Consider the following 26990-nt stretch of genomic DNA (forward strand, 5'->3'; position numbering starts at 1 on the left):
GTACCGTATTTCACCGAATCTCGGGTGCCGCGTCATCCAGGCGCGCTGTTTGTGCGCCCCGAGCAGGCGCGCTCCGCCCGGCTCGTCGCCGCCGCCGCGCCCGCTCTCCTGCCGCGCCGTGCGGGGCCAGCCCGGCGTGCCCGCAGCAGCGCGCCAGCGGACGGGGGCGGCGGCGGCGGCGGGGCCTCGGGCCCTGGAGCGGACGGGCCGGCCCCGCCGGACTCTCGGGGCGCGCGCGGAGCCCCCCCTCACTTCCGCAGAAGGTCATCTTCTCAAAAATAGCAAAAATGCCTGTTACTTTATTCTAGAACTTTCCTCCATCATTTCCCCAGGCTTACGACGGCACAGCTTTGCGGTCATATCCGCAGAGACGTGGAAACTCCACTCTGCAGGGCGGCTCCACGCGCCTTCGGGACGGGGATCTCTCCGCACCAGGCCACCCGGCGGAGGGGGGCGGCGGGCGGCACCGCTCACCACGCGGGGCACTAGGGTCAGCATCCCCAAGGAAGGATGAAGGCCCTAAGGTGCCAACATCCCTCTGTCCCCCCTGGACCAGGGGTGCCTTCCACGTTCACAACTCCGCCGCAGCGGGGTGGTGCCAAGGGGCTCAGACAGGACTGGCACGGGCAACTTTGACAGTGGGGCTCACACACGGGAGGGGACAGCCACGCCTTCTGGGTCCTGGGAATCGCCAGCCGGAGGTCGGGAGCCCGCAGACCTGAGAAGGGTCTGAGGGGCAGCCTTCTGCTCTGGGGCTGCGGTGAGGCCGTGGGGACCGGAGGAGGGCGGAGGGGCTCCAGGGCCCGGGCGGTGCGCAGAGCAGGCCCGCTGTCCCGGCAGGTGAGGTCTGTACGGCGCAGGCGGGGCGAAGAGCAGTTGGGGCCCTTCCAGCTCGGGAGCCCTGCGGCCAGAGCCTTCCTCCCCGCAGGCACTTGCACGGCCGGTGGGGGAGCCCAGGCCTGGCCAGAGCACAAGCGGGTGCTAGTGGGGCCAGGAGCACTTCTCCGGGACGGACTCCGGGGGCGTCAGGCACTTCCCTAACTTTTCACAGCCCGGGGGCGCCCAGTTCTGGCAACGAGAATTAGGAGAGAACGTTAAGTTAATCTAAATACTTCTGGGCTCAGCAGTGTCCACACTCCTGCCCCGCCCCACGTCCTCCTTGGCCTCGGGGCCCAGGGTGTGGGTGGTCATGGGCCAGGCTGCCCCCTGTCCCCGCTGAAGCTCCACATTTCAGGAAGGGCGGACAGAGGCTCCTTCCAGCTTGAAGAGTCTCCACAGGAAGCGCTCTGTCGCCTGGGGGGTGAGCTGGCCTGTCCTAGTACAATGTGACCCAGCAGAGCAAGGCCGTGCACGTTCATGTCCAGACTGTCTCCTTCCGGCCATGTTTTTCCAGCCAGAGACTCCTGCCCCCGAGGGAGGCTCCTGTGTTCTGTGTCCTCCCACGGCCCCTGGGTGCTCCTGTGCCGTGGGAGGGGACTCAGAATCTCGCTGGGGACACTCCTCTGAGAGTGGGTCCCAGAAGCTGTGTGTCACTGAGTCAGACATTCAGTGGCAGGGAGAACCCCGGGGAGGTCCTCTCCTGCCCCGGATGGCATTGCGTGGCCCCTGGGTGCCCACGCAGGGTGGGGCCAGCCACCGGGACAGGGCAAGCTGTGGATAAGGAAGCTCTTCTTTATCTCTGAGGCAAGAAAGCGCCAGGGTGTGCAGATACCGAATCTGGGCACAGGCTGCCAGTCTGGAGCCCCGGGGGGAGCCAGCACCCGCAATTCTTAAAGGCTCCTGGTGTCTAACGCATATCATGACAGGCTCTGCTCAAGGGCTGTGACAGACTGCACAGGGCAGATCTGGACAGAGGGCACCACACTGAATCCGCATCCCCACTGGGCTGGCAGAGGGGAGGCAGGGCTGAGCTGGGGCAGGACCTCCCCTCCATCCAGGGTGTGGCACGGGCTGAGGGCTTGGCACACGCATGTAAATCCAAGCAATGCTCCTGGGCAGTGCTCCCGTGGGAGTCTGGGGGTCGCTGGGGTTCTCTCAAGGGGTGTGGGGGGCAGACTGGGTCCCCCTCGCCCCCGGTGCAGGGGGCAGCCAGCTGCCGCAGTGCCCCAGGCAGGCCCCTCCCCACCAGGCAGTGGGAAAGGACGCTGCCACCCGGACACCCAGCCTGCGCCCCCACGGCATTCCCCAGTGGAGGGCACGTCGCGGGTGGGGACAGCTGCCTTGCCGAGGAGGGGTAAAGGTGGGGTGTGGAGTGGGCACCATGGCTCCTCTGTGGGCGGTGTGACAGGAGCTCAGGCTCCTGGGACAAGGCGCCTTGGTGGCCCTGAGACGGGGGCCTTCCTGCCCCACTGCTCTGAGTCCAGAAGCCGGACAGCCCCTGGCACCCCCGAGGGAAGGAGGCGGCAGCCCTGCTGGCTTCTGCCCTGAGTGTCTTTCCATGGGGAGCCTCAGGACACAAGGCCCCAGACGTGGGCAACGGCGACACAGCCACCCCCACACCGGCCCCGGCTGATGAGGCGGCCTGTCCGCACCATGATGTTTCTCGTGCCAGAACATGCTCCTGACAGTCGCCCTGTCCTCCTGGCACATTGTCCCCGTCAGCCCCACCCTGTGCTTTGGGATCCACACCGCAGCTCCTCAGAATCACCTGGTGGGGGCGCCTGGGGGCTCAGTCGGTTAAGCGTCCAACTTCGGCTCAGGTCATGATCTCACCGTTCGTGGGTTCAAGCCCCGTGTCGGACTCTGTGCTGACAGCTCGGAGCCTGGAGCCTGTTTCAGATTCTGTGACTCCCTCTCTCTCTGCCCCTCCCCTGCTCACGCTGCCTCTCTCTCTCTCTCAGAAATAGATAAAACATTAAAAGAAAAATCACGTGGTGGGTATGGGAAATGGGGTGTTGGGGGGAGGGGCCGGCCGGCTGGGAAGCCAGGCTAAGCCATCGGGGACGGGGCTCTGTGGGTTCTGGGCTGCGGCCGACACCGGGACACTAGAGCCCCCATCTCTGCGGCGCAGGGCGCATACAGACACGTTCGGTCCCAGGGACAGGCCTCGCAGGCGGGTCCCACAGCGTCTAGGGAGGTCTGTCCCCGACAGGACCTCCAGGCCGTCAGCCCAGCACGTCCCCGCCCCACACGGATCTGGCTTCCTTCTCGGGCAGAGCGGTGACACATGCGTGGCCCGAGCCAGAGTGGCGGGGACAGCGAGGTCCCGCCTGCAGCTCTGACAACCTGTGAGGCATGCAGTTCGTCCAGCGTCACCTCAGCTGTGGGAACTCGCCGCAACCCCAGCTCCGTGCGGAGAAGATGGTGCTGCTCACGGGGCCCTCGGGACACCCTCCGGGCACTGGCGGCCTGCGGCCTGTCGGCACTTACCATGACCGCCTGGTTGCACACGTTGAGCTGGGGCTGTCCGGGCACCAGGGCCTTCTGGTGCTGCTGCACGACCGGGGTGATGGCGCGGAGGGCAGCCAGGTACTCCGTGCTGGCAAAGCTGGGGGTGAGAGCGCCAGGTCACGGAGGCAGCGGGCCTGGGCAGGCCGTCGCGGTAAGCCACCCCAGCAGGCCGGGGAGGAGCCTGGGGATGGAAGGGGCCGTCCCTGCGGGAGCCACCGGCCCACAGCCCCCACCTCCACCCCTCCGTGGGCGGCAGGCGTGCGCCTCGGGGAGCCCTCCCTACAAACGAGCGAGGCTGCAGGCACAGCCACGCGACCACACCGGCCACCGCCCCCGCCCTGCACCTTGGCCAGCACCACCGAGGGCACCGCCGGGGTCATGGGTGCCTCCGAGAAGACCCCCGTCTCAGCAGGCTCCTGGCACCTCCTCCGCTTCTCCCTCCCTTTGGCCCAGACCGGCACAGCAGGGACGGCGGATCCCAGCGCCGTCCCTGGATCTGCGCCAGCGCCCCTCCCCAGCGGGCCTGCTCCCCGCACCCCGGCCTGCAAACTTTTCAGAGCAGGTCACCGGTGTGGGCAGGTCTTCGCGATGCTGGCCAAACGCATGGGGAAGGGTCGGCTTAAGCCACGTTCAGCAGGCCCCCCGGTCAGGTTTCTGGCCTCCCTCCGTGTGCCTGTGAACCCGCATGGTGGCTCCAGCGTCTTCTTCCCAGAACTGTCCCACCCTGGGTCTGGCCTCCTTGTCTGGAGCATGGGCACAAGGGCCCGAGGGGATGGTGCAGACTGACACGTGTCTGGTGGCCTAGGGGCCAGTCGAGGGTGCTGCAGGCCTGGCAGGCAGAGATGCAGGGGGCGGCCCTCCAGACCCCGGGCCCCGCCGTCTGCTCCCGTGCTCCCCTGCGTCTTGGCTCTGAAGTTACTTTCGGGGTCAGGAGGAGGCTCAGACTGCTTCCCCCAGCCTCCCTCGCCCCTCGCCCTGGGCTCCAGACCTCGGTGGCTTGTGATAACCGTGAGGGGCTCCCAGCTCCCAGCAGGGAGTGTCCCGGAGCTATGGTAACAGGCAGCTGCGGATGGGGGCTTCCACAACAGAGATCTCTTCCCTCCCAGTTCTGGAGGCTGGAGACAGATCTGGGTGGGGACGTGCCCCCTTGGCGGCTCCTTCCTGCCGCGCCCAGCTCCTGGGGCTCCAGGTGTCCCGGGGCCATGATCGTATCCCCGCACCTCTGCCTCCATCTTCACATGGCCTCTCCCGTGTCCGTGTCCCCTGTTCTGTCTTCCAGGGATACTGTCACTGATTTAGGGCCACGCTAATCCAGGATGACCTCATCTCGACCCTCACCACGATCACCTCCACAAAGCCCCTACTGCCAACAAGACCACACCGAAGGTTCCGCTGGGGGTAGACGTGGGGCACGCGGCCTCGCCCACGGCACGTCTGTCCTTCCCATGGTCCTGGCCTCTGAGCCGGACCAAGGTCCCGAGAAGCTTCTCACCTGGAGCCTCAGCGGGAGGAGGTGAGTCCCGGCCCAGAGGGTGATGGGGCCCCGGGCGGATCTCCCCAGGCCCCACGCCCAGGCCTCAACCCCCACGGCCACCATCTCAGAGGCAGCTGGGACCAGGGGTCACATGATGGGGCCACAGGGACAGAGGGGGGATGGGAGCACGGGGAGGGCTGGCCAGGGCGGCAACTGCCACCCCACCCCCCCAGCCTTGCCCTGTGCTTTTATGCCTCTGGGACCAAGAGCTCATGACGCCCAGCCCGGTTGTGAGCGCCTGTGTTTCCTGGCCCAGCCCGTCTTCCCAGCAGCCCAGAGGCCCCGGGCGCCCGGCTCACCTGAGGGGGAACCTCTCCCCGGGGTCCCGTCCCAGGTGGAAGATCAGGGGCAGCTGCGTGTGCTCCTCCTGCGTGTGGGTGGTGACCCCCGACACGTTCTGTCCGGGGCAGAAATCGACGCCCTGCAATGAGAGGCCGGGCGCGGCAGAGGCCGTGTGTGCGTGTGCGCCCGGAGCCCGGCAGGCAGTGGCCGTGCGCTCCGCAAGGCAGGCTGTCCGTGTGCCACCCGTGTACTGCACCCCAGGACGCTCCGGGAGGGCGTACCAAAGGGACGGGCGCTCTGCCCCTGGGCCTCAGACTGTGGAGCAGTCAGGCCAATGTTCGTAACCCTCTGGAATCCTTTTCTGGGGGGGGGGGGGGATCTCTTTAAGGGCTCCTGCCTGGCTCAGTTGATAGAACATAAGACTGTTGAAACGGATTGTGACTTTGAGCCCCGTGTTGGGTACAGAGATTAATTAAAAAATAAAATCTTGGGGCGCCTGGGTGGCTCAGTCAGTTAAGCGTCTGACTTAGGCTCAGGTCATGATCTCATGGTTCGTGGGTTTGAGCCCCGTGTCGGGCTCTGTGCTGACAGCTTGGAGCCTGGAGCCTGCCTCAGATTCTGTGTCTCCCTCTCGACCCTCCCCTGCTCATGCTGTCTCTCTCTCTCAGAAACACATTAAACATTAAAAAAAATTAAAAAAAAAATAAAATCTTAAAAAAAAGTGCTATCACTTAAAAAGCACACAAAGTATCCCAGCGTGGATCCTATCCTGACTGACAAAGCGTTCCCCCACCCTGTGTGCCTGGCAGAGGAGGGACTGGTGGCACACGGTCCTGGGCTCTGGGCTCGGGCTGTGCGGGCAGTGGTGGCCACACACCCATGCCTATCCGCCTCAGGAGCCGGGCCTGGAGCAGCTACATCCGCAGCGGTGTCCGGACTCGAACCCAGCACCCTCGTGTTGGGGCGTGTCATGGACTCCTGCTGCTTTCCCTTCCGAAAGGAAAGCTTCTCCTGTGCCTGAGATCCAGGCGCTCACAGGGGTGGGGGCATCACCCTGAGTGCCTAGAAGGGGTGGGGCCGAGGCCCAGGAGGGGCAGAAGCAGGCAGCCGAGGGCACGCGGCTCCGGCAGATGCCCCACACGGCGGGACCACCCAGCACCTGGCCAGGCAGGTGGGGGGAGGGGGACAAGGCAGGGGGCGCGGGGGGAAGGCAAACCAGTTCACCTGGGGCCCTGAGACCCCTGACCCGGGGCTTAGCCTGTTCTGAGGACTCCTGTCCCCAGGCTGCGGGTGGCCTCAGAGCAGGGGGGACGGCCTAGGAGGGAAGTCCAGCCCCTAAGGACCTGTCCTCGCAGCCATGCCGTGTCACTGCCAGCCCCCCCTGACGGCGGGTCCACGAGCGAGGCTGCCAGCCCTCAGCAGAGGCCCCCGGGACTGGCCGCCAGCCGGCCTGCTTGGTCCTGGGGTGTCCTCAGGACGAGGTAGTGCGGGGAGCAGAGCCCATGGCCGCCCCGAGCCCCCTTACCTGTCTGAACTCCTCCCAGGAATTGGTCCAGGTCCAGAAGTGGGCCTTGTACTGGCCGAGGGTGACCGCCATCAGCGTGTCACCGCGGTAATAGAATATTGGCCTGTGGGGGGAGGGGAGGGGGTCAGGTGACACGGGAAACTCTCAGGTGTGCCGAGCGGACACCGGGCACGAGGGTGACCAGATCCACGAGGCTGCTGGGGGTGAGCCCGTGGTTGCCCCCTCGGTCCCAGGCCCTGGGAGTGAGGCTCCCTCCGGCCCTCATCTCAGGGCAGACAGCCCGCTGGGACCAGGGTGCCTGGGCCACCTCCCCAGCAGACAGGAGCCCCCGGGCTGGGGTCACGATGCCGAGAAGCTGAGCCCGGACACGAGGGAGCGGCAGTGGTGGAGCACGGGACGGGAAGGGCCCAGGGGTCTGGGAGCCCGGAGACGTGGGCGGGACTGTCTCTCCTCCCTCCCCCGGCCACGGCACAAGGGCCAGGCGTCACCGGCAGGCGTGGCCCCTGCACCCCCAGAGCCAGCCTGAAGTGGCCGGACCCGGGTGCTAGGAGCAGTCTCGGGGGGACCAGGGTCCCGCACAGGGCGCGTCTCGGGCCAGAATTCCCGGGGCGCCCGGTCCTCCCTCCGCCGACAGCCAGCCAGGCACGGCCCCTGTTGTGGGAGCCAGGTGTGGCTCCGCGGCCCGGAGCTGGGAGCTGGGGGCCAGTGCCCGGCTGGAGCCCACCTGTCCGCCAGCCGGCCCTGCAGCATGGCGGGGAGGAGGTCCAGGCCGTCGATCGTCCTGTCGCCGGGCGGCGCCAGGCCCGCGAGGGACAGGCTGGTGGTGAAGAGGTCCATGATGCTGCCCAGCTGGTGGCTCACCTGAAAGGGACGCGGTGGGGGTGCACTCGGGACGCGCCACCCGACCAGACGGCAGCCAGGGCTCAGTGAGGGGCACGCGGTCACACCCCTACAGTGCCTGCCACCGGCCCCGCCTTTCCAGCCCCTCCCGGGACCCCTGATGTCCTCGAGGGTCAGGCGGGCTCCTGCCTCAGGACCCTGCAAAGGAGGGACGAGCCCCCTCGTCGGGAGAGCGGCCTCGGGGGGTTAGGGCTGACTGGGGACACCACGGGGCGGGGAGAGCGGGGAGGCCCTGGCCCCGCCCACCCCCAGCCCTCACTGCTGCGGCCGCTACGAACGGGAACCAGACAGGAGCGAGAAGCCGGTGTGGGGAGAGGCCCGCGGGGCCCAGCGGGCGATGTCTGCCTGCTCCGAGGCCCTCACCGTTATTTTAACCCCGAGCCGCTGTGAACTTCCCAGATCAGGTCCCAGCACAGGTGGGAAAGGGACCCCAAGGCCCAGAGCAGCAGGGAGGAGGGCGCCTGCGGGGGTGGTGAGGGCGGGTGGACGGGACAGGCAACTTTCTCGCAGAGACTACGCTGGTCCCGACTGGACGGCCTGACCCCACACCAGTGGCAGGACGGGCCTAGGGAGGGGCGCGTCCTCAGAGACGGAGCGGCTCTGCCTCTTCTGGGGGCCCCCCAGGTCTTCCCATACACTGGGCAGTGGCAGCCCCCACTCTCCTCGGGCCTGGATCTGGGCGTGACGGCCGGGCCCGTTGGGGGACACGGAGCATGTGCTGGCAGCTCTGTGCGCGCTGCTGGCTGGGACCGTCCTGGGAGACTGTCACCTCAGCGCGGCTGTCACGGGACGCTCCCTCACGAGCAAGTCCGTGTGGAGACCGAGCACACAGGCCACGGCTGCTCGAGTCACGGGCGCTGCCGCCCAGGGCAGGGGTGGGGGCAGGAGGGTCAGTGTTTGGTGCAAACCCGCGCGGGTCTGCAGAAGGGAGGAGACAGCTCGCTCCCCCCGCTTCTCCTTCGCCACCTCTCTCAGGACACACAAAAGAAGGAAATGCAGATGTTTGAACCGTCCGGGCAAAACGGGGGACAGTGCTGTGGGGTGATGGTGGGGAAGGACAGGGGTCTGATGTCCCAAAAGGCCCCATGGGAGCACGCAAAGCTCTTTCTGAAAACCCCGAAGTCTTAACGTGCACGGAACGCCTGTAAGAAAACGCAGCCGGCCTGCTGTGGGCGCGGGGCAGGAAGTCACGGACGCCGCCACTGGCACGTCTGAGACTTAACTGAAGAAAAGGTCATAATTCATAGTCACGTGACTAGACGTGAGCGGGGGCTGAGCACCCACAACAGGGGGGCAAGCGACACGGTGTTTCCATGCAGCCCCCACGGTCACCAGGATGCGCAGCCCTTACAACCTTACAACCTTACAACCGGCTTCAATTCCCGCGAGCGCCACGGACAGTGGAGGCTGGCTGCGCGGCTCTGTTCCCTAAGTTCCCTCCCCCGGGGCGCGGGGGCGGGGGGAGGGCAGATGAGGCTGGAGGATGACCCCAAAGGCTGGAGCCTGCTCGTGGGAGAGGGGTCCCCATGGAGACTGTCCTAGCAAGGAGCGGCTGCGGGAGCCCCGGGGGGGGGTGGCCCATGTCCACACCAGGGGTCTGCTCCCAGCTCTGCCATCTCCCCGCTGGGAGGTCCTGACAAGTGACTTCCTCTCCCTGGCCAGTGTGCTGCCGTGTGAGACGGGAGTGACGACGATGACGACGATGCTGACAAGGGTGGTGGCAGGGATGGGAGTACGCAGAACGACACCCGCCCCCTCCCGCGACGTCTGCATCCCAACCCCCGGATCCTGTGACCACGTTTATGTGGTGAAGGGGACTCGAGGCTCCAAGCAGCTGACCGGAGAGCAGGTGCTGACCTCGGATCCCCAGGGAAGGCCGGATCACCACAGGGTCTGAACAGCGGACCAGAGTCCGAGTGACGAGGTGACACTCGCCTGGCCGTCGCTGGCTTGGGTGATGGGGGGAGGGGCTGCGGATGCCTCTAGAAGCTGGAAAGATGAGGCAGCGGATCCCCCTGGGAGCCTCCAGAAGGACACAGCTGGGTGGCACTGACTGACGCTGGCCCACGAGGCCGTTGCATAAGCCACTAAACGTGGCAGCTGTTACAGAAGCCGCAGGTGTCAGAGGCCTCCTGGGGCTGCTCCGAGGGCAGAACGGACATGAGCGCCGGGCTCAGCAGAAGACGACGACCAGGTGAGACAAGGTGACGCACGCGTTTTCACGCACCGGCCTCCACACCCACGTGTGCCACGCGTCTGATGTGAGACGACCGTGCATGTGGGCTCTCAGATGAAGGAGGAACAGAGCAAGGTGCTCTGAGGAGAGGCTACCTGGCGGGGACAGCAGGGCGCACTCGGGCCCGGCCACCCAGGCTGCAGTCCGCACTTGCGCGCTGCAGACACGGAGGAGCGGCTGTGGCACCCGTGGCCTGGGAGATATGCTCTGGGAAAAAGCTTCTGTGGCCGAACAAGTGTCTTAGAAACTGGGCACGCTTTATGCCTTCCAGCTGGTTACAACACCCGTTGGCACACTAAGGCTCTGATAAGCCCTGCAGGAAAGAATCTGCTTCACTCAACTTAACTCAGGCCTGCCACGTTCGCTGTGGCAGCCGCAGCCGCCGACGCTGCCCCCGACGCTGCCCCCGATGCTGCCCCTCACTAGCTGCTGGCCACGCCCGCCCTCCAGGAGCTGCCTCAGGCTGGGAGGCACCGGAAGTCTCAGTGCCGTGGGCGATGGCCGATGGCCGTAGGCCTGGGGCAGCGGCCGGTCTGACTCACCTGGCCGGCAGGGACCCGCCCGGGCCACCAGGCGATCGCAGGCTCCCTCATCCCACCTTCAAACGTGGTCTGCTTCCCGCACAGGAAAGGACCATTGCTGCCACCTGGGGAGACAGGGTTGCCACCCATCAGACGTCCACCTGAGTCCCCAGGGCGGCACACAGCCTGCTAGATGCGGCCTTCGGGTGGCGTCCGTCCGCCACGGCCCACCCCCATCCTCCTGGCCCCTCAGGGGCGGTGCTGCTGGAACAGCTGCTGGAACAGCTAGGCACCTGCACACAGACCAGCGACTTCAGGCCTCAAGTTCAAGGTCAGAATGCCTCAACACGGAACATGGCGTCTCAGTGTTGAGTGGCCACTCAGCGACGTGACCGCTGCCGTAAGCAAGAGACAGAAAACGTGTCCCATGAGAGCAGGTCACCTGCTGGGGGCGGGGCTTCCTCACGCCCTGCGTGTGGGGTTGGGGTCTAGTTAGAATGCATCACCCCCAGGTCCCACGGGATGTTGGTCTGAGAAGCCCCCTCTGAGCAGGTGGTCCCTGAACCGTGCCTGTGGGAAGCGTCAGCAGACACATGGCTGGGACACCAGGGAAGGTCCCCAAGCAGGACAAAGGGTGACCTGCTGCCAGCACGAGCCGCCTGGGGCCCCTCAACCCTGGTCACCCCTGAAAGATGGGGTAAGTAAAAGGGAGCAGTAACGGCTGTGGCTGCCCCAGCGCGGGACATGAAGCCCCAGCCATTCGTGCGGGCCTGGAGGGAGGGGCCGTGAAGGGAGCGCGGGTGCCGCGCACACACGCGTGTGCATCCCTGAACCGTGAGGAAGACAGGCTGCGGCTGCGCTGGGGGGGCTCACGGGGCTCAGTGGTGCCGGCCTGGGGCCCCGCCTGTTTAGTCCTCCCGCTCGAGCCGTGCGGCGAGTGCACGGATTTGCACCCTCAAAAACCCGCGTGTGGACTGGGTGCACGCCAACGCTCTTAACTCAGGCACAGAGGCGGGCGCAGGAGCCCCGCCCGGCCCGGGACGCTGGCGGTCCCAGAGAGGGCCGCAGGCTCTCCGGGGCACCGGCCGGGGGCACAGCAGTGGCACTGGCAGCTGCCCTCACCTCTGGGACCAGGGGAGGAGGGGGGCAGTGCACGGCCCGCCTGGGGCCCCTGGCCAGCCCCTGAAGTGCTGCTCCTTCCCAGCCTGGGCCTGCCCGCCCCGTGGACACCTCTGTGGGGTCCCCAGCACCTCTGGCCCGGCCCTTCCCCCCGGGCGTCCCTGCGGAGCTTTCTGAGTGACTCAGGGCACTGCTGTGGCCCCGGCACTTTACAGGAAAGTGAGATGAAGAGATGTGGCACCACGGGGGTGGGGTGAGACCCTACAGGACGCCAGGCGGGACGTCCTTGCTCTATGAGGTAGAACAGCCTGCGAGCTTGCTGAGCAGCCCCAGGCCCAGCCCTGAGGTGCCAAGCCAGTGCTCGGGGGCAGGGGCCGTCCCTGAGGCCTGGAGGTGCCCCAGCCTTTCAGGGGAGGAGGGGCCCTGTGAGACACGGAGGGTGCCCCATGCCAGTCTCCTGTGTGACCAGGCCCAGGCTGACTGCCCCCCCCCGCCCCCGGCCCCGGCCCCGTATGGCTCCCAGGCCCGCTCCCGTCTGTTCCCACTGGACGAGGGCCCCAGGAGGGGTCCCTGACGGGGTCTCAGATGCACCAGGGCCCCGAGCACAGCCTCACCCGCGCGGGGCAGGTGTGAGGACACTGGCCTTGTTTCGGGGCGGAGATGAGGGCAGCGCCGTTGTCCGACGTGAAGAAGACGAACGTGTTCTCTGCGATCCTCAGGTCCTGGAGGAGCCTGAGGATCTTCCCAACGCCGTCGTCGATCTCCCGGACAGCGTCCCCGTACCTGCGGGGAAGGAGGGCATCAGTGAGCAGCGGCGTCCTGACTTCCAGGATGGACAACACAACAGGCTAGCTGAACTCCGAAAAGAGGGGGAGGCACATCCCGGGTCCCAGAGGGGCCCCACACCACTGCAACCCTCCCTCCAGGAACCCTGGGCTGACGGCGTCAGAGAAGCCCGGCGCTTCAGTCTCTAGGAATGATGATTAAAGATGCAACAGCACTGGGTGTCCCGTCCCTGGAGGTCACCAAGCATAGACGAACCCTCCAGCTGGGGGGGGGGGGGGACGATGTCTCTCTGACCAAGGACTCACCGCCCTCGCTGGCTGGTGCCCAAGAAAGGCTTAGAAGCATAAACAGGTGCGTGAGTGGCGTCGATGGCCCAGTAGAGGAAGAAGGGGCGCTGAGCTGCCTGCTGCCTCTTAATGAAATCCAGGGCTTCCTGAGGAGAAGACACCGCCTGCCTCTGCCCCGGAGGCCAGCCTGCCCCGCCCCCAGGGCCTGCCCGCCCCGGGCGCCCATTACCTGCAGGTACAGCTGGGTGAGGTTGGCCTCTCCAGTCTTCAGATTAATTGGAAATTCCTCATAGTATCTGAAAAACGACACAGACGCAGACGAGAGCCAGGCCTGAGGCCGGGAAGCCGCCTCCTCCAGGCCTTCACGGCGGTGCTGTCTCGTTCGAAACAAAGATGATGCGGCGCCGCAGGGGAGCGGGCTTGGCCACGCTCCTGGGGCCGCGGCGGGTGGGAGCAGGGTGCGGGGGGAGAGGAGGGCGGGGCGGCTTGGCAGTCACCCGGGACTGCCGGCAGCCCCTGGGCGCCAAGACTGTGCCGACACCGCCGAGCTGTGCGCTCTGAGCCGAGCGAACCGTCTCAGCAAGCGGTTCGTGAAAAAGCAAGGACGTGACCCAGCTTCCTGGTCCATGACACGCAACGAGAGTTTCTACCTAAAATACGACAAAATACAAAAGGAAGGAAAATGGAAAAGGAAACGAAGCCACGTGAAACTGGAGACAGACCAGGGCCTGACAGGCCAGACCAGGGGGTGCTCGGGGCAGAGCGCCCCCCGCAGGCTCACACGGAAGGCGGAGCCCCATCGCTTTGTGCACGCGATTCGGGGCGGGCAAAGGCCGGGCCACCAGGCTGGGGAAGCAAGCCTCAGACCCCGACGCGGCTCAGGGGACGCTCTGGCCATCACCAATTTCTAACCTTTTCCAGGTTCAACCCCTGCGGGTGCGGCTGGGGCACCAACCCTCAGCCCTGAGTCCTCACGCCCTGGGCACTGCCACCAGCTGACAAGGCAGAGCCCGGGGCGCTGGCGAGCGGGCGGGTCCAGAACCTCGGTCTTGCCCTGAGGGCAGCGCCGGGGGGGGGGGGGGGCGGGGGCGGCAGGGGCCGGGCGCCGCCGTCCTCAGGGCGGGGGAGGGACCCGTTACCTGCCGACCATCTCCCAGTCCCTGTACACGGGGATGTTGGGCCTGGCCCTGTTGTCATAAGGTCCAAAGTGGCAGTTGGGGGATCCAAACCACTCGTCGAATCCGTGCTTCAGGGGGTGGAACTGAGGCCTGTGGCCCAGATGCCTGGAAACAGGACCCGGGAAGCTTCAGGGACCCCGCTCAGCGGCACCCCAAAGTTCCGGGCACAGACAGCTCCTCGCCTTCACGGAACATTTCAGGAAACGAGTGTGGCTCCCGTGCCCAACGTGTGCTAAGCCCCACACACACCAGGCCTCTTCTTCCAGGAGGGCACCAGGAACATCCCCCGCCCCCCGCCCCCCCCAACTAGGCGACAGCAGGGCGCTCAGGTGTCCGTCCAGGATGCCAGGAAGGGCTCTGGGGAGATACAGGCTGAGATACCTCACACCCACCCAGAACCGCCCAGAACCCACCGGCAGCCCCGCCTCCACACTCCGGGGCTGCCTCCAGCCTTTTCCTACCCATCAGGACAGGTCTGGGTTCAGCCTCCCTAGTTTGCGAGGAAGGCAGTGTCCCGTTGAGGGGATTGCCACCCTCTCAGGATACGGTCACCGAGAGCCTCTTCTCCCAGTTGGCGACAATCACACCCCCAAAGATGGCCCGGCGGGCCCCGGGTGGGCTGCCTGCCCGGGCCTGACCTTACCACACACTGGCACAGAGTCAGGAGCCACGGGGCTGCTCACTGACCCAGTGCCCTGGCCCCAAGTGGGGTGGGTGTGCCCGCGGGGTGACAACGGCCAGGCTGCTCGGCAGACCACGCTCTGCGCTGTAGGCATCAGGGGAAGGTGGACAGAGCCCCGGCCAGACCTGCCCCCGCTCTCACCTGACAGCCCTCCCTCTCGGGGCACCTAGTGCCAGGCTCCCCTGCCAACAGGAGGTGCCGACCGGAGGAGCCCCGGCGCCCGAGCACGGCTACATGGAAATGGTCCACTCTGGCCACATGCTCTCGGGGAGCTGGGCAGCCTGACGGCGGAAGGGGCACACACAGGCTCTCATGGCCACACGAGCTGGAACGCCGTGTCCCTGGGGCCCCTGGGAGCCCACCCCCTGCTCCAGTGGCTCACACGACTTCCAGGGCACTGTGGACTCACTACACGGCTTGTCACCTGGCGGAGGGGTTGCGGTGGGGGCGGGTGGCCGCGCAGGGCCAGAGGCGAGGTGCCCAGCAACGGAGTCCAGGGGGACGCCGGCAGGTGCCTCGGCGCCCCGGCTCCCCCAGCCGGTTCTAAAACTCTGCCTCCGACTGCCACGCGGCCGGCACCGACCTCAGGCCTCTCTGCCAGGCACCCCATCCTCCCAGGGCGGGCTGCCACAGCGCCCCCCCATGTAACACCCACCCCAGCTCCCCGGCTGCTCGCAGCGCTCCTGCCTGCCCCCCTCCACCGCCTCACGAGGCCTCTGCATACGGCCACACCCAGCCAGCGCCCTGCTGACCGTAAGCCGTCCATTGACCACGCTCCCCCTCCAGCGACAGCAGCTCACGGCCCCAGGGGACCAGGGCAGCCTGGGCAGCTTCTCACTCGAGTCCTGGCCGCACCCACCCCTGAACTTGGCCAGGCCGAGGAAATGCAGATGAGTCATGCCGGGAGGAAGGTCAGGGAAGCCCTGTTACGACGGCCAGTACCCATGGCAGCCCTGTGACGGGGTCCCCGCCCAGGACGCCTGCTGGACGCGGCGCAGAGCTGCCAGGTGGGGCCCACAGAGCCTTCCCTTCGGTCGGCAACACCCAGACTCCATCCTGCAGGCCTGACGCCCGCCCTCTGCCAGCGTCCCCGCACCACCTGGGCTGCGCAGGCGCCGAGGGCCCCAGCAGCTCTGCCCGGTCTGCCTGGAAGGGCAGCGCCCGCTGTTGTGACCACCGTGATGTGCACATGGCACCCCAAGTTGGCACAGACGAGGCGCATCCTGGACAGAGCAGTGCCAGCAAGTGCCGGAGGCCACGGCGCGGCCAAGGAGAGGCCCCGAGGGCTGGAACGCCTGCGGGAAGCGGGCGTGCTCTTCCCCCAGAACCCCAAACCCGGCAAAGGCAGGCAGAACACCTGCTCTTCGCACCTGCCCTCCGGGGCTGCACACCGGGGGCCCCGGGCGGCCACAGAGAAGCCGCTAAGCTGCTCAGGACACACACACCACGCACGACGTGAGCTCGTGGTCCCGTCACCGGGTCGTGATGGTCCCGGGCTGAGGGACCGTCCGTCACCTCCCAGCTGCTGCTTCACGTGGCCTGCACACAGAGCCTGTGTGCTTGCTGACGAGGTGACCTCCGTGCCGGATGCACCACGGTGACAGGCAGCGCGGGGAGAAGAGTGGGAGCAGGCGTGCGGCCGGGAGGGCAGTGGGCTCGATGCCAGCGGCCCAGGCTGGCTCCGGGTGGTCCCACCAGTGCCGCCACCCAGGCCTCCGCAGGACGCGGACTCCGGCTCCACCCGCGGCCCCGCCTCCCGGCAGCGTCCCGCCAGCACCCCCCGCGGGGAGCGGCCTCTGGAAGCGGTCGGGACTCACCACTTGCCCACGATCTTGCTGGCGTAGCCGGCGCCCTTCAGCAGCTCGGGCAGGAGGAGCTCCCCGTCCGGGATGCCGCCCGCCACCTCCTGTGGCGTGTAGGCTGCAGGGCACCGCGGGTGAGCGCCCCGTGCTCTGAGCCCGTCCTTCCAGGGACCCCGAGACCCCCCAGCACGACCGTCCCAGCTGCCCAGGGACAGGACGGCACGGGAAACGAGACCACACGCTAACCCCCCTTCCTCTTCAAAGGCACGGTTTTGGGGCAGCGGGGGGCTCAAGTCGGTTAAGTGTCCCACTAGGTTTCGACTCAGGTCACGATCTCGTGGTCTGTGGATTCGAGCCCTGCGCTGGGTTCTCTGCTGACCCAGCAGAGCCTGCTTAGGATTCTCTCTTTCCTTCTCTCTGCCCCTCCCCTGCTTGCATGTGTGTGCATGCACCCCCACCCCCACCCCGTCTCTGTCTCTGAAAACCGATAAATAAACTTAAGAAAATGCAGCTGAAAGAAACTTGTTAACGTTTATTTATTTTTGAGAGGAAGAGACAGAATATGAGCAGGGGAGGTGCAGAGAGAGAGGGAGACAAAGAATCCGAAGCAGCTCCAGGCTCTGAGCTGTCAGCACAGAGCCCGACGCGGGGCTCGAACCCACGAACCGTGAGATCACGACCTGAGCTAAAGTCGGACACTGAACTGATGCTCCAGGTGCCCCATGAACTCACTGTTGTGACTGGAAGCGCCCCAGTCTGTTTTAAATAACAGGCCACAACCCAGACAGCGCCCGTGAGCCCAGGCAACGAGCGCCACTCCGCAGACGTAAGGCCACTGGTGACCTCGGTGACCACCACCCGCCCCGCCCTCCGGGGCCCCTGCCTACCGTTTCTGGCACGCCCGTTGGTGGTGTAGAAGCCGTTGCGGATGGGCAGGCGTCCAGTGAGCAGAGCTGCCCTTGCTACGTGGGGAGAGAACCGTGGTGAGCCCGCCGTCACCCGCGTGCCCCACGGCCGGCCCCTCCAGAGGGAGCACCTGCCCTGCCGGCCTCCCCTCCCCTCCCCTCCGGGGTCCGGCTCATAAGCCATCTCTGCAGCGCGAACGGCTGTCCTCAGAAGAGGCCACCACAGCCACCTGCACCTCCCAACCCTTATGGGGCCCACGGCCCGGGCGGCCTGTGACAGCACGGGGCTGGGGCCCCAGGGGGAAAGGCCACACCCGCTTGCCAGGCTCCCTGGGTGCCCGTCCCCCTTCCCAGGCCTGCAGGTCAGCCCCAACTTACACGGCGAGCACAGGGGGTTGGCTGAATAGAAGTTTGGGAAAAGCATCCCTTCTGCGGCCATCCGGTCCAAATTTGGGGTCTCTCTGGAAGGTTCTCCATATACCCCCAGGTCACCCCACCCCATCTGCAGGAGAGCGTGGGGAGGTGGAGTGAGCCTCCTTCTGTCTCGGGGGAGATGGGACAGAAAAGCCGGGGCCGCCCAGGAGCCCAGAGCCCAGAGCACCCCAGCACCTTCTGCCCGCTGACCGGCCGCTCACACACACATGTCCGTACAAGAAGCAAGAGCTCCTGAGACTGCTGTCAAAGCACGATGAGCCCCGCCCCCAACCTCACCACAGCACCGCCCCACGCCCGCCCCCTCCCCCAGAGCTCACTACGGCGCCACTGCACCCCCAGGGCCACCCAGGGTAACACCAAGGCGGCACCACAAGCGGCTACACGAATGATGTGAACGTCGTCCATGGCGACACAACTCACGACAGCCCACTCGTCCGTCAACAGCTCGGTGCACATACAGAACGTGGCCTGTCCGCGCGGTACTGGGCTGAACACCAGGTCCGCTCAGACCCCGGGCGCTCTCTTATGTGGGAACACGGGTGTGATCGGCTAACGGCAGACTCGCTGGACTGAAACGGGCCCCAATCTCAACGAGCCCTGTCCGAGCAGGAGGCGCATACACGGGGTGAGCATGGAGGCTGGGGGACACGGCCACAAGCGCCCCAGAGCCCGGGGAACCAGTCCTGCCGCCACCCCGATTTCCCTCTGGCCTCCAGAACTGGGACAGAAAAGATAACTATTTTTCTTTCTTTATTCTGAGAGAGAAAGAGAGAAAGAGAAAAAGAGAGAGACGCGTGAGCACACACACTACCAGGGGAGGAACAGAGAGGGAAACAGAATCCCAAGTAGGTTCTGCGATGTTCTCATGGAGCTCGATCTCTCCAAACGCAAATTCACGCCTAACAGAGATCCCAAGTCTGGCGCTAAACCAACTGAGCCCCGGGCACCCTGAAAAGTCTTCGGTTTGCGGTGCGGGGTTCCGCCCCAGGGGCTAGTGCACACGCGCGCGGGCGCACACACAGGAACTGAGACACCACTCAGCCGGGGAGGGGTGAAGCAGGGGTCTGTGGCATGGACGAGGTCCCCACGCAGCCATCAGGGTCCTGGGGAGTCAGCTGGCAGGGAGTCCCTCCGGCCCGGTGCCTCTGCGGGCGGCTGACTCAGAAGTCCCTGGGGACCATGGGAGCTGGACTAGATTGGCTCCCGGAGGTGCGGCCTCAGGAAGAGCGGAAGCGGAGCTCGTGGGCAGGCAAAGGGCGCCCCTCAGCGACACGAGCCGGCCAAGGCCCCGCACAAAGCTACGTGCTCCGGGGCAGGGCCCAGGTGCCCGAGCCGGGGGCGGGAGGGGGCAGAGAGCAGCCTCAGGGCCTGGCAGCCGCAGAGCAGATAGAAAGGGCACAGCGGCCTGTGGCTCGGAGACTCGGGCCTCGATTCCCTTCCTGCACCCGGCCTTTCCTCTCTTCGGAACGTCGAAGCCCCGGAGCACCGCCCGCGGCTGGCCGTGAGGACTCGGCCCAGACACTCGGCCCAGTGCTTAGCCACGTCAACACCTGTCGAAGGACGCACGCAGTCTGCTCATGGGCTCTGGGGCTTGGGGGAGGGGCGGTGGGGGGGGCACAGCCACAGGGGCCCAGGGGTCACGTGGGGGCGGCTTCTGTGCAGCCTGAATTCCAACCCCCTTGGCAGTGAGGGCGCCGCTTCCTGGTCCTGCTGTCGATGAGGAACCAAGACACAGGCGCTGCTTGGGCTTCTGTCCGCAGAGGCTTCTGTCCCCCCCCCCCCCCCCCCCCCCCCCCCCCCCCCAGAGGAAGGTCAGCTCCCCCCCTTAAAGGAACGGTTCCAGCATCTTCCAAACTCCTGCCCACTTCTGAGCTCACGCAGAGGGACGCTGACACAGCCGCGGTCCTGGCCCTTGACAGGCACCACCCCACCCCCACCCTGCTCCCTGCACTGGGTTCCCTGCCCCACCCTGCTCCTTGCACTGGCCTCTCTGCCCTATTCTGCCCCCACCCTGCTCCTTGCACTGAGTTTCCATGCTCCACCCCCCTCCCTGCACTGGCCTCCCCTTAATGCCTGCCCCTACCCTGCTACCTGCTGCTCCCAGCACTGGCCTCCCCCCCTCCCTGCACTGGGCCTCCCCGGCAGGACAGGCCCCTACATGGCTCCCAGTGAGCCTGGCTCAGGCCAGCCACCCAAGCCGTCGGGAAGTGCACCCTGCAACCGGGCCGGGTACCGTGGGGGGAGACACAGCTGTGCGGGTTTCTGGATCCCACTGGCCTGAAGCCGTGACGGCCAGGCTGTCTAGTCAGGAGAGCCAGAGGATCTACCCTCGCTTGAGTCGTTCTGAGTGCGTGTTCTGTCATTATCATCAGCAGGTCCTGACCCTCATTTGCCAATCAGACCAAAGTCGTCTCGGCTTCTCTGCCTCTGCGCAAACAACCCAAAGCCACCAGGAGGGGCCTGCAGGAGAAAGGCCCGGACCGAGCCCTGCTGGCCCAGTTTCCTGCGGCCCCACGCACGGCATCCGGGAAGGGGGGCTCCCCAGTTAGGCCCCTCGAGTGAAAGCACTCCCAGGGCTGGTCACGCACCCCCACGCGGGACCTCGGGCCTGAAGCAGTGCACAACACAATCAACAGAATACCATCACCCGTGGGCGCCTGCGTCTCCCAGCAGCCCCTCAAAAAGGCAGAACGAAACAGAGAGAAACTGACAGACCCTAACCCAGTGTACCCTAAACATGATCACTGCAACACACATTCATGTAAAACACTATGGGCGCTAGTGAGCAGAGCGGGGAATGCCTGTGGACGGAAGAGGAGGGCAAGAATCTAAAAGGCTGAGCCTCAAGGGGGCCACTCACACCAGCCTCCGTGGGGCTCGGCTCTGAGCGACCGACACACACGGGGCCACAGAGGACACGTGTGCGGGATGTCTCGTTCCCCAGGAAGCAAAGCCGTCAGGGCGGGGTCTCCTGAGAAGCCAGAGCCCGTTCCAGGAGCAGCCACCCCGGAGCAAGTTCGCAGATTAGAGACAAGCATGTTGAGGGTTTTCCCTGGTAAGCGAACTACAGGCAGTCTGAGATTTGTTTCAGGATTGAAAATCCTTCACTTTTTTTTTATAAAAAGAAGTCACAATTTTAATAAGGAAAAGTGTTGAGAGATCTTGGGCTCATTTTCCTGAACTAAGTCTCCAGCACCTGAATGTCTCCCAGGCTGCTCAGTGCTGACCACCCAGGACTGCCCAGCAGGCGCGTGAGGCCCGTGGCCTTGGCCAAAGGCTCCCGTGTGGGTCTCTGTCCACCTTTTGGGGAAACTCCAAGCAATTTTTACTAGAAACCCTTCTGGCACTAACTCGGGGTGGGGGGGTCTCCAGTTCAACTGCTGCTTCAGTTCCTGGGGGCCAGGGGGGACTGCAGCAGCCCAGCTCTGCCCCGTCTACCAGGAGCTGCCATCTGAGCCCACAGGCGCGGGCCTCAGTGCCCCAGGCTGGCCCCCCGCAGACGCCAGCCCGCGCCCAGGCCTCTGGACTTCTGAGGGGACACAAGGACTGGCTGCCACGGCTCACAGAACCCAGGAAGGCGCCAGATTCCCCATTTCGTTTGTCGTGAAGGGTGTGACTCAGGAACAGCAGACGGAACAGACGCCTAGGGTGAGCTGTGGGTGGGCAGAAGCCTCCCTGCCCCTTGGTCGGGCCACCCTCCCAGCACCTCCGTGAGTGCACCCGCTGGGAACCCCTCAGAGACCACTACTTGGGGTTTCTGCGGTGGTTTCGCCACAGAAGCATGACTGGTTAAGTCACTGGCCGTTGGTGACGGAACTCAGGCTCCGGCCCCTTAGCCCCCCCCTGGAGGCCACGGCCAGGCTGACCACGCCACTCACACTAGCCACGTCGCCCCTGCTCTCCACTGCCCTGTCCTGAAGCCATCCAAGGGCCTCAGCCGCCCGCCGACTCCACCAAGCAGGGTCCCTCCGAGGGTTTGAGGGGTGCAGGTCATAACAGTGGCACGGCCTGACCGATGTCAGGGCCCCGGGGCTGCCCTCTGCGCTCCCGCTTTTCCCTGACACCTCACTGTAAGTTTGGAATCTCCACGTCACGCCCGGCTTCTGTAGAGGGACAGCCTCCTGGCCCAGTTGTCACACCCACAGACACCTGACCTGTGGCCACGAGCATTGCAGCCTGACCCGACTGGCGAACAGCCCCAGACAGCGCACCACCCCAAGGCCAAAACCAGAGAGTGTGCAGGTGGGCCCTGGGCCCCAGTCGGCTCTACACCCCATCCCTGCCCCAGACACCCCAGGCCCTGTGGGAGGGTGGTGGGGGCTGCCCCTCTGTCCTTCCAGAGCGGGAGCAGCAGAACCGGGGCCCCGAGAAGTCATCCCTGGCGGCTGCAGTGACACTCCATTTGCTCTGCTGCACTAAGGCTGCTGACGCCGGGGGAGGGTTCTACTCCCACCCCGGTGGGTGCCACGGGGCTTCCCCCATCTACAGCCCCCCATGCCCTCCCCGGCTACCTCCTCCCACGCGGCACTCCCCCCCCACTCCCCCTCGACTTCCCCACGGCCCTCGCCCCACGGCCCTCCCCCGCCCAAGGCCCTCCCCCCACAGTCCCCCTCGACCTCCCCACGGCCCTCGCCCCACGACCCTCCCCCGCCCACGGCCCTCCCCCCACACTCTCCCTCGACCTTCCCACGGCCCTCCCCCTGCCCCCCCCCCCAGCCTGACCGGCAGCCGCACTCACGTCGTCCATAAGCAGGAGCAGGATGTTGGGGGGCCGCGGGCCGTCCGCGGCCTCCAGCCCCGCGACGCTCAGCAGCAGCAGCGGCAGCACCAGCCTCCACGTCGTCGCCGCGGCAACCGGCGCCATAGCAACCAAGGCCGGGCGCCACGGAGCCCGGGCCAGCGGCAGGGACCGACGGGCGCGCGGGCGGCTCTTCCGGCCCGGCGGCGGGGCGGGGCCGCGGGGAGCGCGTGACCGGCGTCCGGGTCACGTGACGCGGCCGAGCGGGCCTCCAAGATGGCGGTGTGCGTGGCGGTGATCGCCAAGGAGGTGCGTATGCGGGCGGGCCGTCCGGCTCCCGCGCCCTCCCCGCCCGGAGGGCCCGGCGAGGACGGGCCTGGGGGCTTCGCGGCGCGCGGTGTGGTGGGGGCGGTGCGGGGACGGCGCCGCCCAGACCCGCGTGGGCCGCTGCGGGCGCGGACCCCGCTGCCGCCCGCCGCCCGCCGCCCCTCCCCGCTGCGGCCCCGGCGCCGCTCCCGAGGCTCCCCAGACCGAGTCACGCCCCTGCCCGAGTCCCTCCGGTGGCTTCCCGTTGCCTGCGGATAACGGGTTACGTCAGCATAGCCTCGTCGCCTCGGGCCCCCTCCCCAAACCCGACGACGTCCCTGCGAGCTTTCCCGTCCCTGGGCCTTTGCGCCCGGAACGCGCCTCCCTCGTCCCCACTGCCTTCTCCTCGCGCTGAGCACCTTAGGTGTCTCAGTCCGGGGGGCGGTTTCCGAACCCTAGACAGCCGAGGGGCCGTTCACACGGCTTTACGCCGGATACTTCTGCGTTTCCGTAAAGCCAGGCTTAGGAGGTGATCCTTGAGGAAGGTTTCAGGTGCGGCTCTGGCTTAGCGCACAGGGTGCCGTCTGCTGTGGGCTTGCCGACTGCGCCTCGCTACACGTTAGTGCCCTTGGGGCGGAGCGTCGTGTGTGTTGTGTGTGTGCAGCGCCGAGTGGGACAGAATCCGTGAATTGTGACATGTGGGAGCCCCGGGAAGACCCCATTAACCCCTGGGGTTAGGATGGGGAGAACTGGCCACGCAGAGATGAAGGAGGTTTGAGCTGAGCCTTGACAGCATCTAGCGAGAGGGCACCCGAGGGGAAAAGGTAGCGAGCTCGAATCGGGAAAGCAGTATTCCGGGCTGGGGGCAGAGCACAGGCTAGGACGGGGCCCCACGCGGAAGGTGAGTGGCTTGCAGGCAGGCTGTGCTCAGACCTAGTTCTTCTGACCCTGTCCCCCGTTCCCCCCCCCCCCCCCCCCCCCCCCCCCCCCCCCCCCCCCCCGCCTCGGCCATGATGATGCTGGCGGCGGGTAAACCTCATCAGGTTAGACTGGGTCCCCTGAAGGCAGTGCCCCCGCAGCTCGCAGGATTGCACAGTGGGGTTTAGATAACGAGAGTATGTCCTTGTGCTCCGTGGCGGGGTCCTCACAGCCAGGCACACACGGCCGACCCCTGTCGCTTCAGCCGCTGACATCCTTTCTTGCAGAATTACCCTCTTTACATCCGCAGCGTTCCCATAGAGAATGAGCTGAAGTTCCACTACATGGTGCACACGTCCCTGGACGTGGTGGACGAGAAGATCTCAGCCATGGCCAAGGCCTTGGTGGACCAGAGGGAGCTCTACCTCGGCCTGCTGTACCCCACGGAGGACTACAAGGTGTATCCTTCACGCCTGGGGGGCTTGTCCGCTCACGCTCTCCCCCGCCCCGGGGCTTTGCATCTGGGGGTTCGGCCCCCAGTTTCCAGGTGTCCTGTAGGATCAGGTGATCTCGAAAGACGTCTTTGAATGTCGCTTGGAAAGAAGGTGAGAGCTCTCAGCCGGCAGAGAATCGGGGCAGCTTGGAGCTCATTAGGACTTCGCACCCTGTGTTACTTGAATTAGAAGGGAACCGTGGGAAAAGCGGGGCGTGGAATTTTCCGGACTGTGGCAGTCCGCACCCGTCCCGTGTCCATCCCTTGTCCGGTCTGCAGAGAACCCGCCCACGTGGTGCCTGCGAGGACCCCCTCCCGTGCTGTCTCAGCAGGGCCGGTTCGGAGAACACTCCATGAGCAGTGCTGTAGCTTGCCCCCCACATCTGCCCGGGAGCCCCTGTCCCCCAGGGGAAGCGGCCTGTCGAGCTGTGCGGGCCGTAGGCAGGGTCCGCCTGGGTCCTGGGCCTCCAGTTTTGCAGTGAGCTCTGCTGGGCCAGGAGGTGACCGAGAACGGAAGTGAAGTGTCCGAGGGTCTGGGCAGGTGGGCCCCCGAGCTCCGATCAGGGTGAGGCTTGGCCGCCTGCCCTTTGCTTCTCCTGTAAACCCTGGAAGCTGCCCCCAGGGAGTGTACAGCCCACCTGGCCTGGTCCGTGTGGTCCCCTCCTGGTATCGTGGGACAGGTCCAGCCCGGGGCCCTTCTTGATGCAAGGCTGTCAGAGTTTTCCAAAGTGGCTCTGGGGCCGAAGGCTGCGCCCAGCTGGCCCTCCGCCCACCCGCGGTCCCGGCGGGTGCCGGTCCTCCTGCCGCCACGGAGTGTGTGCATTGAGAGCGCGTTCCCTAACCAGCTGTGTAGCTACGGCTACGTGACCAACTCCAAGGTGAAGTTCGTCATGGTGGTGGACTCCTCCAACACGGCGCTTCGAGACAATGAGATCCGCAGTGTGAGTGCGGGGCGGGGGGGGGGGGGGGGCTGGGCTCGTGCGCTTGTGCTTTTCCGCCTTGTTTTCAAACGCTGAGAAGTCACAGTTTCGGCAACAGCGGTGCATTCATCTCAACTAACACCACGGATGCTTGTCCCAGATGTTCCGGAAGCTGCACAATTCGTATACTGATGTGATGTGCAACCCTTTCTACAACCCAGGGGACCGCATTCAGTCCAGGTGAGCGGGCCGCTGGGGGGGGGACCTGCCTCGCCTAGAGCCGCGGTCCTGAACGGGAGGGAGGGCAGGTGGGTTCGAGCCGCGGGCCGCGGGCCTCTGAGGGGCGGTTCCGACGCAGCCGAGCCCTGCTTCCCCAGTAATCGTTCCGTGGATCCCAACACGTCACACAGAAGAGGATTGGGGCGCAGGCCCTGCCCTCATGGCTTCCCACCGGGGCCCAGTGAGTCCTGGGCACCTCCACGGGCCCTGCACACGATGGCTTTGTCTTTGATGTGGAACCGGGACAGTGAGGAGGTCGGGTCACGGGTCTTGTCCACACAGCTCTCAAGTCGTCGCAGATGTGCTGTCGGGAGGTCACAAAGGTGCTTTATAAAGAGGCGTTCATGTGCGCACATTCCGGATCTGCTCCTGAGAACTCCCGGCCTTCCTAGACTCGGTTCCCCAGGGGTCCTTATAGCCGGCGGGCGCGGGGACCCTGCAGAGACCTGAGCCAGGCCCTTCCGCGGCGCCTCCCCCAGGCTGTCCCTGCTGTGTGCGCTCTGCGGTGGTCCTGAGGCCACATGGCATCCCCGCACCTCTTCCTGGAGGCCTGGCTGGGGCAGGGCTGCGGGGCATGAGCAGGCGGGAGGCTTAGATGCCCATCGCCGGGTGCGGCAGGACCCTGGCCTTGAGGCCGAGTTTACTGGACTTCGGGGAGGGACCCCCAGGTCCTGGGGGGTGCAGAGCCCGGTCTGCTTCTCTGAACCGGTGTGTTTCCTTTGCAGGGCCTTCGACAGCATGGTGACGTCTATGATGATACAAGTGTGTTGAGCGAGAACTCGGTGGCTATTGCCTGGACACCAGCGCTGTGTATATAAGCTATTGTCTGGATGGGTATTTATTACCTTGTGCCTGTTCCTGAGTGTCCCCGCTGCCGGGGGCAAGGCCTTGGGCACGGGGCGTGGAGACTAAAGGTCTTCTGAGATCACACGTGGCATTTTCCTTGTGTCAGCATAGACTTGAGCTGAAGAGCGCCTAGCGCGGGGTTTTCAGGCTGGCGCACAGGTCGGGCCGGAGCGGGGTAAGGGGCAGGGAGAGGGGGTGAGGGAGCCCACGGAGCCTGGGGCGCTACAGGGGCTGCGGCCGCGGGGCAGCAGAGACGGGAGGGACTCCTGGCCGGCTCCTGGCGGCTGATCTCGTGGGGTGGTCTGGAGGGGCGGCCTGCTGTGCCCAGGGCCATGCCCAGAGGGACACCCGGAGAGCCCTCACAGCCTCCCCTGCGCTGAGTGCCTTCGTCTTCTGGACTTGTGCCTGGGCTCGGGAGGGAGGCGGCCCTCAGAGCGAGGAACCTTTGACTCAGCCCGTCAGCTGCGGCCTGCCTTCTGAGCACAGAGCGCGCAAGTCCCCAAGCCTCTTCCTGGGGGAGCAGGGGGCGATTTCCAGGGCCAGGGTGGGTGGGCGGAGCCTCTGCTCGCCCCTGCGCAAGCTGGGGGGAGGGTACATTTGAGGAGCTAATGGGATTGGATTCCTGCCTTGAGCTTCCCCCACAAGCCTGCTTGGTCAAGTACAGATGACAGTCCTAACTGGTTGACCATGATGGAGGTGACAGTGCCTTCCGGGATCAGGTGGCCTTTGTCATCTGGCAGCGCAGACCCGCTGGGACTGAGCCCCCACCACATGGTCTGCTCTGTGCCCCGAGACAGCCATGATCCCTCCCTCCTCAGTGGCTCCAGAGAAGGGGTCCGACTAGGAGCAGGGCGGCCCGGACGCCCTGGGGAGTGGAGGAGGCCCTTAGCTGGGCTGGGACCCACCCT

The 26990-nt window shown here is 66.0% G+C and overlaps 2 protein-coding genes across 2 annotated transcripts; one reads left to right on the top strand and one right to left on the bottom strand.

Annotated features, from left to right (window-relative positions):
* Positions 1 to 274: 274 nt before the first annotated feature.
* Positions 275 to 22536, bottom strand: GALNS (galactosamine (N-acetyl)-6-sulfatase). The gene is made up of 14 exons (XM_039226179.1): positions 22321 to 22536; positions 17526 to 17649; positions 17130 to 17204; positions 16258 to 16360; positions 13720 to 13863; positions 12810 to 12876; positions 12599 to 12726; positions 12151 to 12290; positions 10410 to 10513; positions 7456 to 7592; positions 6732 to 6834; positions 5224 to 5345; positions 3370 to 3487; positions 275 to 1068 (listed from the first exon to the last, which is right to left on the bottom strand). Exons 1-14 carry the CDS (start codon positions 22444 to 22446, stop codon positions 982 to 984), a joined length of 1578 nt encoding a protein of 525 aa, XP_039082110.1. The 5' UTR covers positions 22447 to 22536; the 3' UTR covers positions 275 to 981.
* On the top strand, positions 22537 to 26166 carry TRAPPC2L (trafficking protein particle complex 2 like). Its single transcript, XM_039226189.1, has 5 exons — positions 22537 to 22629; positions 23832 to 24004; positions 24891 to 24978; positions 25118 to 25197; positions 25962 to 26166. Exons 1-5 carry the CDS (start codon positions 22597 to 22599, stop codon positions 26005 to 26007), a joined length of 420 nt encoding a protein of 139 aa, XP_039082120.1. The 5' UTR covers positions 22537 to 22596; the 3' UTR covers positions 26008 to 26166.
* The last annotated feature ends 824 nt before the right edge of the window (positions 26167 to 26990 follow it).

Source organism: Hyaena hyaena, unplaced genomic scaffold (assembly GCF_003009895.1).
Source record: "Hyaena hyaena isolate Hyena2069 unplaced genomic scaffold, ASM300989v1 scaffold_1, whole genome shotgun sequence".
Lineage (NCBI taxonomy): Eukaryota > Metazoa > Chordata > Mammalia > Carnivora > Hyaenidae > Hyaena > Hyaena hyaena.

Bases quoted from the DNA above. Each gene is read 5' to 3' on its own strand.
- GALNS (XM_039226179.1), bottom strand. From the start codon at position 22,446: ATGGCGCCGGTTGCCGCGGCGACGACGTGGAGGCTGGTGCTGCCGCTG. The intron at 17,650-22,320 runs GTGAGTGCGGCT...GCTCTCCTGCAG, and splicing joins TGCTCCTGCTTATGGACGAC to ATGGGGTGGGGTGACCTGGG. The intron at 12,291-12,598 runs GTGAGTCCTTGG...CCTTCCCCGCAG, and splicing joins GGCACCAGCCAGCGAGGGCG to GTACGGGGACGCTGTCCGGG.
- TRAPPC2L (XM_039226189.1), top strand. From the start codon at position 22,597: ATGGCGGTGTGCGTGGCGGTGATCGCCAAGGAG. The intron at 22,630-23,831 runs GTGCGTATGCGG...CCTTTCTTGCAG, and splicing joins TGGCGGTGATCGCCAAGGAG to AATTACCCTCTTTACATCCG. The intron at 24,979-25,117 runs GTGAGTGCGGGG...TGCTTGTCCCAG, and splicing joins GAGACAATGAGATCCGCAGT to ATGTTCCGGAAGCTGCACAA.